Source organism: Carcharodon carcharias, chromosome 9, assembly GCF_017639515.1.
Source record: "Carcharodon carcharias isolate sCarCar2 chromosome 9, sCarCar2.pri, whole genome shotgun sequence".
Classification (NCBI taxonomy): domain Eukaryota; kingdom Metazoa; phylum Chordata; class Chondrichthyes; order Lamniformes; family Lamnidae; genus Carcharodon; species Carcharodon carcharias.
Genome location: NC_054475.1, coordinates 139,016,483 through 139,027,766, shown reverse-complemented (window position 1 = coordinate 139,027,766; position 11,284 = coordinate 139,016,483). Strand labels below are relative to the sequence as shown.

The 11,284-nt window shown below is 43.0% G+C and overlaps 1 protein-coding gene across 1 annotated transcript in view; it reads left to right on the top strand.

Annotated features, from left to right (window-relative positions):
• Window positions 1-1,637: 1,637 nt before the first annotated feature.
• The window catches only part of LOC121281811 (E3 ubiquitin-protein ligase MSL2-like), a 29,601-nt gene continuing 19,954 nt past the window's right edge, over window positions 1,638-11,284 (top strand). The window contains exon 1 of the mRNA XM_041194823.1: window positions 1,638-1,810. Coding sequence (XP_041050757.1) covers window positions 1,648-1,810 — 163 coding nt within the window. The 5' untranslated portion in view covers window positions 1,638-1,647. The remainder of the gene's footprint in view (window positions 1,811-11,284) is intronic.

Here is an 11,284-nt window from a genome sequence, read left to right as displayed (position 1 = left end):
TTTTTGTTGAAGTTTCAGGTCAAAAACAATGTAATTGAAACCATGTGGTTATTTATAAATTCTGAAAAGTGTCCATTATAAAATCACAAGTTAAAGATAAATTGTTGATATGAATAATTCTCCATGTCAGATGTGTTCTGTCTTCTGTATGGGTTCACAATTCTGCTATCTCTAACAAGGTAACTGGTCCTGCAGAGGTGGTCTTGATTTAATGCTTTGGTATCAGTGTGGTTTAGTGGTGTTACACTTGAATCAGAAGGCTCAAAGCCCCACTTCAGATACCTGAACACAATCTAAGTTGACATATGACAGTGCAGTAGGGAGCACTTGCTGTCTTTCGGATAAGATATTAAACTGAAGCCCTGTCAGCCCTCTCAGATGAAAGTAATTGATCCTATGGAACTATTCAAAACATGGGTGGGGCATGTTCCTGCTGTCTTCCCTAATAATTATGTGCCAACCAACATCACTCTTAAAAGAAAAAAGACATTCCGGCCTTTGACTCATTGTTTGAGAGAACTTATTGTCTGAAATTTGGCTCCTGTGTTTCTTACATTATTATAATGACTATATTTTGGAAAGTATTTTAATGGCTGTGATGTGCTGTGTGTAGTCACTCAAAGCACTACATATGTGCAGGTTTTTAAAACTGATCAAAGCTTATCTGCACAACAGACCTCATGGCATAAAAGGAACAGTAGCAACATGGATACAAAATTGGCCAAGTGAGCAAGTAATGGTTAATGGAGGTTTCTTGGGCTGGAGGAAGGTTTGTAGTGGAGTTCCCAGGAGCTGGTATTGGGACTCTTGCTTTTCCTGAAATATATTAATGATATAGACCTTGGTGTACAGGGAACACTTTCAAAATTTGTGGATGATACACAACTTGGAAGCATTGTAAACCGTGAGGAGGATGGTGTAGAACTTCAAAAGGCCATAGACAAGCTGGGGGCATAGGTGGCAGATGACAGTAAATAAGGTACTGCTCTAAGGGGAGTGCATAAGCCATTAAAGGTGGCAGGACAGGTTGAGAGAGTGGCTAATAAAGCATACAGTATCCTAGGCTTTAATAGGGATATGGAGTATAAGGCCAAGGAGAATGTTGAACTTGTAAGACACTAGTTAGACATTAGCTAGAGTATTGTGTACAGTTCTGGGTGCTACATTTTAGGAAGAAGAGATTGATGAGAATGGATCCAGGAATAAGAAACTTCAGTTATGAAGATAGATTCGAGAAGTTGGGACTCTTTTCCTTGGAGAAAAGGAGGCTCAGGAGAGATCTGATAGAAGTATTCAAAATCACAAGGGGCCTGGACAGAGTAAATGGGAGTAAACTTCCCATTTCTTGAGTTTCCCTGATGTCGGTCGGTTAAATGGCCGCCTCGTCACTAACTGACCCAAACTATTTGAACGGAGAATCTCCCGCCAAGAGCCAGATTGACATGGTAACTGGCCAATCGACACCCGGCTGCTGTCAGATTCCCACCTTCATTGGCTGGTGCCTGCTCTGGATTATCCAATCGGAATGAAAGGTAGGTGGGTTGGTGGGTGGGGAATTGTTGACGAAGGTGGTGGAGGGAAGCTAGGGGCGGGGTTTTGCTGCCCCCGCTGCACTCTCCTCGTTACCGTCCATTTTGTTCTCGCCATATGGCGGTGATGAATCCGGTCATCGCCACTGAGATTTACATCGCCGTCTGCCGCTGCGCGATGTTGCTGTCGGCGAGGAGCGGCGCCGAGGTGGAGCAGGTGCAGGCGGATCTGTGTCGGTTGCTGCCCTACCTGCGCCAGTCGCTTTCCTGCGTCGTGTGTGGTAAGCGGAGCGGCTTCGATCAATACAAGTCCCCCCGGGGAACTGAACGTTCAGGCCGTTTAGCCTAATAATAACTCGCGAAACGACCTAAAAGTCAGTGAGAGTCAGTGGCGGCAATGGAGGGTCACTGGTGCTTCTCAAATGGAAAACAAAAACGAAAACAGAATTACCTGGAAAAACTCAGCAGGTCTGGCAGCATCGGCGGAGAAGAAAAGAGTTGACGTTTCGAGTCTTCTTCTCCGCCGATGCTGCCAGACCTGCTGAGTTTTTCCAGGTAATTCTGTTTTTGTTTTTGTTTTGGATTTCCAGCATCCGCAGTTTTTTTTGTTTTTACCTTCTCAAATGGAAGCTTGTTGCTGGCGGATGAAACATCTGCCCCGCCCTGTCGGGGAGAAGGGAATTGGTTTTCAGATGTCACATATCGTACTTCAAACCTATAATCTCATTGCTTTGGTCACTGGCACATGAGGGGGAATCCCTGGAATTGGGAAAGAGCACGATTGATCCCTATCATTGTGACACCGGTTTAAGGAAACGGGACTGGCATTTTCAGCCTATTGACTGACTACGTTGATATCGTTCCAGCACATAATCTGCTTTGGCACATCGTTTTGCTATACTGGGGGAATGGCTGCATTGTTGAAATACGACTTTTCCGATTAGATGTTATACTAAGGCCCCACCTGCCTGTATAAGGTACACGCAAGAGGTGGCTTTGCATCAAAAAGTTGTTTTCTTAGCAAATATCCTACCTGTAAACACCACCAACGGAAAACACACGATTGGCTAACCAACCCATTTGTTGTTTGTGGGATGTTAATGTGCAGTGTCGTCCTTGTTCATAATTTTTTGTTTTCTTACACTGACTGTGAAAAGGTGCCTAGTCGTTGCCTCAAATACAATTCTGTATTTAACCTGTTCCAGGAATATAAAGCTCATCACTTCCAAAACTTTACTGGTAAGTATCTCAACACAGCAGGTTGTTTGTTAGATCCTCTCCACAGATGCTATCAGACCTGCTGAGTTTTTCCAGGTATTTTTGGTTTTGTTTTGGATTTCCAGCATCCGCAGTATTTTGCTTTTATCTTAGTGTTTGTTAGTTACTTGCTGATTCAGAGTTGTGACATGAACAAACTGATCTTATGCTGGAACATCTCGTTCTAGTTGGATGTTAGACATGACTGGCAAAAATTTGTTTCAAATCTATATACTGTACCAAGCTAGTTTCAAGAAGGCGAGAAAGGATTTAGATTTCACAGATTAACATGCCAGCTTTTTTCGTTCAGTGCCTATGTTTCCTTTGCTAAATGTTTTGAAAAGGAGCACGAAAACATCATTGAAAGATTCTGCTCTCCATCTTCAGTTTAATAACCTCTTCTGAACTAAATGTCTAACTAATTGCCTAAACTATTGCACCATGTTGAATTTCATTATGATGACTTTGGAAAACATTGCAGTGCCAGTTTTCTCAGGTGCAAGATAAAGTGCAGACCATGTTATACATGATTAATGAAAATCAAATCCATGCCTTTGTTGCCCTTGAATCTGTTATATCAACAACAGCTTGTATGTATAAAGCACCTTTAACATAAACTATGCCAAAACACTTCACAGAATCTCACAGTGCAGAAGAGGCCCTTCGGCCCATCGAATCTGCACCGACACGTGAGAAACACCTGACCTACCTACCTAATCCCATTTACCAGCACTTGGCCCATAGCCTTGAATGTTATGATGTGCCAAGTGCTCATCCAGATACTTTTTAAAGGATGTGAGGCAACCCGTCTCCACCACCCTCCCAGGCAGTGCATTCCAGACCGTCACCACCCTCTGGGTAAAAAAATTTTTCCTCACATCCTCCCTAAACCTCCTGCCCCTCACCTTGAACATATGTCCCCACATGACTAGCCCTTCAACTAAGGGGAACAGCTGCCCCCTATCCACCCTGTCCATGCCCCTCATAATCTTGTACACCTTGAGGGACGTCCCTCAGTCTTCTCTGTGCCAATGAAAACAACCCAAATCTATCAAACCTCTCTTCATAATTTAAATGTTTCATCCCAAGCAACATCCTGGTGAATCTCCTCTGCACCCCCTCCAGTGCAATCACATCCTTCCTATAATGTCGCGACCAGAACTACACACACTACTCCAGCTGTGGCCTCACCAAGCTGTGGCCTCAACTCCAACATGATCTCCGTACTTTTGTAATCTAGGCCTCGATTGATAAAGGCAAGTGTCTCATTTGCCTTTTTCTACCCCATTAGCATGCCCCTCTGCCTTCAGAGATCTATGGACACACACGCCAAGGTCTCTTTGTTCCTCAGAACTTCCTAGTGTCATGCTGTTCATTGAATACTTCCTTGTCAAATTACTCCTTCCAAAGTATATCACCTCACACTTTTCAGGGTTGAATTCCATCTGCCACTTATCTGCCCATTTGACCATCCCGTCTATATCTTCCTGTAGCCCAAGACACTCAACCTCACTGTTAACCACCTGGCCAATCTTTGTGTCATCCGCAAACTTGCTAATCCTACCCCCTACATAGTCATCTATGTCCTTTAAATAAATGACGAATAATAAGGGACCCAGCACAGATCCCTGTAGTACCCCACTGGACACTGGCTTCCAGACACTAAAGCAGTCTTCTGTCATCACGCCCTCTCTCCTACAACTAAGCCAATTTTGAAACCACCTTATCAACTCACCCTGTATCCCAAGTGCATTTGCCTTCTTTATAAGTCTCCCATGTGGGACCTTGTCAAAGGCTTTGCTGAAATCCATATAAACTACATCAACTGCACTACCCTCATCTTCACACCTGGTCACCTCCTCAAAAAATTCAATCAAATTTGTTAGGCATGACCTCCCTCTGACAAAGCCATGTTGACTATCCCTGATTAAACCTTGCCTCTCCAAGTGGAGATAGATTCTCTCCTTCAGAATTTTCTCCAATAGTTTTCCTACCACTGACGTGAGACTCACTGGTCTGTAGTTCTCTGGCTTATCTCTACAACCCTTCTTAAATAGCGGAACCACATTAACTGTTCTCCATTCCTCTGGCACCTTCCCCGTGGCCAGAGAGGAATTAAAAATTTGGGTCAGAGCCCCTGCGATCTCCTCCCTTGTCTCCCTCAGCAGACTGGGACACAAAACATCTGGACCTGGAGATTTGTCCACTTTTAAGTCTGCCAACACCTCCAATACCTTGTTACTCCCTATGTCAATTTGCTCAAGAATCTTGCAGTCTGTCGTCTCTCCCCCCCACCCCCCCGAGTTCAATACCTTCATCCTCATTCTCTTGGGTGAAGACGGATGTGAAGTATTCGTTCAACAGGAATGTTCTAAAGCCAAGATTTACATTCAGCTGCATAGGAGATATTAGGGCAGATGACCAAACGCTTGGTCAGAGGTGTGTTTTTAAAATTGTCTTAAAGGAGGATGGAGAGGCAGCAATGTTTAGGGAGATTACAGAGATAGGAAAGTGGGAGACCACAGAGAGATTGAAAACCAAGATGGAGAATTTTGAAATTGAGGCATTGCTTAACTTGGAGCCAATGTAGGTTGGCAAACACAAAGGGTATTGGGTGAATGGGACTCAGGCAGTAAAGTTTTGGATGATCTTGTGTTTACAGAGGGTATAATGTGGGATGCTGGCTCGGAATGCATTGGAATAGTCAAGTCTAGAGAAAGCTTTTAACTTAAGATAAACTGAAGCAAGGACGGAGTCGAGCGATGTTATGGAAGTAGAGATAGGCAGTCTTAATGATGACGCAAATCGGTGGTCAGAAACTTGTCTCGGGATCAAACGTGTCACCAAAGTTGCAAACAGCCTGGTTTAGCCTCAGACAGTTGCCAGGGAGAGCAATGGGGGTGATAGCTAGGGAATGGAGTTCGTGGTTTCAGCTGTCCCAGTGTTTAATTGGAGGAAATTTCTGCTCATCGGTCAGACAAGTGTTCTGACAATTTAGAAAAAATGGAGGTGAGGTAGAGTGGATGTTGTCATGTGAAAACTAACGCTGTGGTATTGGATGATGCCATCAAGGGGTAACATGTAGATGAGAAAGAGTTGGGGGGGGGGGCGGGGTCATGGTTAGATCCTCAGAAAATCAGAGGTAATGGTGTGCAAAGCCATTCCTAATGATTAAAAATATAAGAATGGAACCAGGCAGGTATGATCCCACCCTACTGGATAACGATGAGAGGCATTGGAGTATGATGGTGTGGCCAGCTGTGTCAAAGGCTACAGACTGGTTGAGAGGATAAGGATGTATTGTTTACCTTTGTTACCATCAAAGGATGCCACTTGTAACTTTAAGAGCCCTTTTGGTGTTAGCTATTTTGGTACTGCGGCAGGAGTGAAAGCCTAATTAGAGGGATTCCATTCTGGAGTTTTGGGAAAGATGGGGAACAGATTTGAGAGGTTAAAACATGTTCAAGAACTTTTGAGAGGTAAGGGAGGTTGGAGATGGGACAGTAATTTGCTAGGATAGGTTGGCTTTTTGAGGGCAGGGGTAATGACGGCAGATTTGAAACAGAGGGACACTAATTGAAAAGAGAGACCGTTAACAAAATCAGCCACTGTGGGAGCAAGGAAGGGAAGTTGAGTGGTCAGCAGTTTAGTGGGAATAGATTTGAGGGAGCAGGAGGTGGAACTCATGGGCAGGATGAGTTTGGAGAAGAGAAGAGGGGAGATAGGAAAGATTAAAGAACAATGCAAGTTCAGGACTATAGGGCAGGGAGAAACCTTAGAGAAAGTTTGGCTTGATGGCTTAAGGGAAGGGAGGAATGTAGCAGAGGTAGCTAAATGGTTGGCCTCAATCTTAGTGATAAAGAAGTCCTTGCACTTGTTTCTGGAGGGATTATTTATACAATGCTCTCTTTGGTGGACTTTTAAGGTGGAGTTTGATTCATTTGAGATGGTTTATTCAGTAAAATTGACATCAAGGAGCCTTACAGCCTTTCAGGGCATTATTAATACATTAGTTAATTAAAAACGAAAAAAAGATTTGTATTTACACTTCATAAATTGCTTTTCAGGACATGTCAACAAAGTACTTTTTAAAGTGTTACTATTTTAATGTAGGCCATTAATTTAATGGCAGCCAATTTGCATGTAGCAAGTCTCCACAAATAACAATGTGACCATCACCAGATAATCAACATTGCAAAAAAACAAACTGAGGGATAAATATTGGCCAGAACGCCAGGATAACTCCTGTACTCTTCTTTGAAATTGTTCATGGGATCTTTGACATCCAATTCAATACAAGGTGTCAGCCTTGGCTCAATGGAGGTGGTCTCTTCTGCATATAAAGATTGTGGGTTCAAGTCTCACTTCAAAGATTTCATATAGTACAAGCTGACACTACAGTGCAATATTGAGGGAGATTCCATCTTTTAGATTGATTTTAAACAAAGTTCTGTCTGCTCTCTCAGGTAGATGTAAAAGGTTCCATGAATTCAAAGAGCTGCAAAGTTATGGTGTCTTGGCCAATATTTATCCCTCAACCAACATCGCTAAACAGATATTGTTGGATCAACCAAGTCAGCCTACTTCCTTTCATTGTTGACTTTGAGTGGCTCTTTAGTGCATTCAGAGGCTTCAGTGACAGGTCCCATCACAAAGTTAGTTACACAAAGCTCATGGTAGCAGCAAAGCTCAAGTAGTCTCTGTTTTCAGTTATCTTTCCGATGCCATGACATCCAAGGAACTTGACAGGTTGATCATTGACATCATCATCATGACACCAGCTCACAGAGCAAACCACTGAAAGAAAAATATTTTTTATATCTATTCTTTCATGGGATGTAGCCATCATTAGCAAGGCCAGCATTTGTTTCCCACCCCTAATTGCTCTTGAATTGCGTGGCTTACAATCTGTAGAGTAGAAAATCAACTGCTCCCCCATCTTGCTCAAACAATAAGAGATCCTCTTTAATTAGGCAACCTCTACTGACTCATCTCCTCTCTCTCTCCCCCCCCACCCAGTTCATTGGGCTTGTTTCAGAAGTTTCCTCGACCTACCTCCAACTTCAACATTTCAGAGGGCAGATAAGAGTCAACCACATTTCTCTGGATCTGGAGTCACATGTAGGCCAGGTCAGGTAGGGAGGGCAGATTTCCTTCCCTAAAGGACATTAATGAATCAGGTGGTTTTTTATGACAAACGATGATGGTTTCATCGTCACCATTATTGGGATTAGCTTCCAATTCCAGATTTTTTGATAAATTGAATTCAAATCCCACCAGCTGCTTTGGTGGGATTTGAACCCAAGTCCTCATTAGCCTGGGCCGACTGGTCGAGTGACACTGTGTGGAGAGAAATAGTATTAATGTTTCATATCAATGACTTTTCATCAGACCAGAGGAAAAATAGGAATGTAAAAGTTTTTATGTCAGTGGATTTGAGGAGCAGGCAGAAAGAACAAAAGAGAATGTCTGTGAAAGGATGGAGGCTAAGAGAGAGTAACTAACAAGAGATTTCATGGTGAAAAAGCCAAAAAAGAGTGGTAATGGGTATAATAAAGAAATAAAAGATGTATAAACCCAGAAAATGCTGGAAAAACTCAGCTGGTCTGGCAGCATCTGTGGAGAGCGAAACAGAGTTAATGTTTCGAGTCCAATATGACCCTTCAGAACTGAAAAGAGGGAGAAATGTTATGGGTTTAATGCTGTTGAAAAGTGGGGAGCGGCAGGTGGAGCAAAATGGAAAGCCAGGATAGCTTAGAAGGTGAGGGAGGTTAAAAGACAAAGATGTCATGGAACACAAGGCAAAGTGAGTGGTAATGATGGTATTAAAATCTAAAGCCTCGGCCCAGAGTAGGTGTTAATAGCAGAATAAAGGTCTGGCTGAAAGCAAAATAGCAGAATGCATTACCAGCAGAGAAAGGGTCAATGCTATCTGAAAGCAAAAAGAATGAGAACACGATGCAGACTGACATCTAGGGGCAGAGTTTAAAATGGAGAACAGAGTTCATAGACTGAAATTGTTGAACTTAATGTTGAGTCCAGAAGGCTGTAAAGTACCTAGTTGGAAGATGAGATGCTGTTCCTCCAGCTTGTGTTGTGCTTCACTGGAACATTGTAGCAGGCAGAGGGCAGAAATTTGAGCATGAGAGCAAGATGGTGAATTAAAATAGCAAGTGATTGGAAGGTCAGGGTTATGCTTATGAACTGAAAGAAGGTATTTACAAAGTGGTCACTCAGTCTGCAGTTTCTCTCTAATGTAGAGGAGACCACATTCTGAGCAGTGAATACAGTAGATTAAATTGAAAGAAGTGCAAGTAAATTGTTGCTTCACCTGAAAGGAATGTTTGGGATCTTGGATGGTGAGGAGGTAAAGGGACAGGTGTTACAGCCCCTGCGATTGCTCGAGAAGGTGCTGTGGGGAGGAGGATGAGGTGTTGGGGGTGATAGAGGAGTAGATTGGGGTGTCACAGAGTGAATGGTCCCTTCGAAATGCTGATAGGGGAGGTGAGGGGAAGATGTGTTTAGTGGTGGCATCATGTTGGAGTTGGTGGAAATGGAGGAGGGTGATCCGTTGAATACAGAGGTTGAAGGAGTGGAAAGTAAGGACAAGAGGAATCATATTGTGGTTCTGGGAGGGAGGGGAAGGAGTGAGGGCAGAAATGTGAGAAATGCATCAGACACGGCTGAAGGCCCTGTCAGCTGAGGAAAAAGGATAACATGTCAGAAGCGATATTGTGGAAGGTAGCATCATCAGAACAGAAGTGACGGAGAAACTGGTAGAATGGAATCCTTACAGGCAGCAGGATGTAAGAAGGTATAGTCAAGATAGCTGTGGGAGTCATTGGGCTTGTAATGAATATTGGTAGACAATCTATCACCAGAAATGGAGACAGTGAAGTCGGGGAAGGGAGACCATGTGAAGGTGAGAGAGAGGGGTGAAAATTGGAAGCAAATTGATGAATTTTTCCAGTTCCAGATTATGAAGTCATCAATGTACTAGGAAAAGAGGGGGCTGGTCTGAGTAGGAATGAAACAAGAAATGCATAACTACCCACCCCCTTTGGAGGAGTTAAAGGAGAAATTGTTATTTTTAATTATTCATTCATGGGATGTTGGCCATGTCAGCATTTATTGCCCTTCTTCAGAGGGCATTTAAGAGTCAATGACATTGCTGTGGGAGTGGTTTCATTCCAATTTTTTTGGAATTCAAATTTCACCATCTGCCATGGTGGGATTTGAACCCAGGACCCCAGAGCATTACCATGGGCCTCTGGAATACCAATACAATGACAAAACCATTATGTCACTGTCTCCCCTTGTTTAATGAGAGAACAAGTTTAGCCAGGCGGAGTGGGCGATGGTGGATGGGGATTGTTCAGGTCTTTATTCATGGAAGAAGCACAGAACTCTCGCAGTGTCCTGGTGAGGAATGGAGATGTAGAAAGATTGGACATCCATACTGAAAAGGAGGTGGTTAGGGACAGGAAACTGGAAATTGTTGAAATGAAGTAGGGTGTCAGAAAAATCACAAATGTAGGTGGGAAGAAACTGGACAAGGGGAGAGAAAATTGAGTCTTAGGAAGAAATAATTTCAGTGGGGCAACAACAGACTGAAATGATGGATCTACCAGGACAGTCCTGTTTTTGGACTTTGGGAATGAGGTAGAAGCGAACTGGTCAAGTTTGAGGGACTAAGAGTAATAGATCTTGTCTTATGTTCCATGACATCTTTGTTATTTAATCACTCCCATCCTCTAACCTATCCCTGAATTTCTGTGTTGCTCTACCTGCCTCTCCCCCGTTTTTCAACAGTTTAAAACCCATCACACTCCTACCTCTCTTCAGTTCTGAAGAAGTCATACTGGACTCGAAATGTTAACCCTGTTTCACTCTTCACCGATGTTGCCAGATCTGTTGAGTTTTCCCAGCTTTTTCTGTTTTAATTTCAGATTTCCAGCATCTGCAGTATTTTGCTTTTGTTAAATAAAAGATATATCCAGGCTACTTGGCAGCCTGAATCCGAATGCAACATGAAGGGATAATAAAAGAAACAAAACAAGTTTATAGGTTTTCTTTGTTTCACCTGATGATGCACATTCACATATTGCCTTGATATTAGTACACATAACAAAATTTGTTCCACAAATGGATGGAAAAAAATAGAGGCAACATTGCTTGGCACTACCTGAAGAAAAGCTGAGTTCTGCTATCCTGGCCAATATTTATCATTCAACCAGCATCGCTAAAAAGAGTATCTGGTCATGCATCTGTTGCGAGCCCAAGAAAAGGAATAAAAGAAAACTTGCCTTTTAAAAAATGAAGTTTGAGCCTTCATAGACCCAAATCTATAAGTCCCAGTAGGCCTTAATGGTTTCTGTGCATGTGCCAGCCCTGGAATGGCTGCACAAACGCTGATCGTTCCTTTTTCCGATCTTCGGGTGGTTCTGCGCTTGTGCCGGCCAGAGAATTGCTGCACATGCATAACATTCACGCCTTTA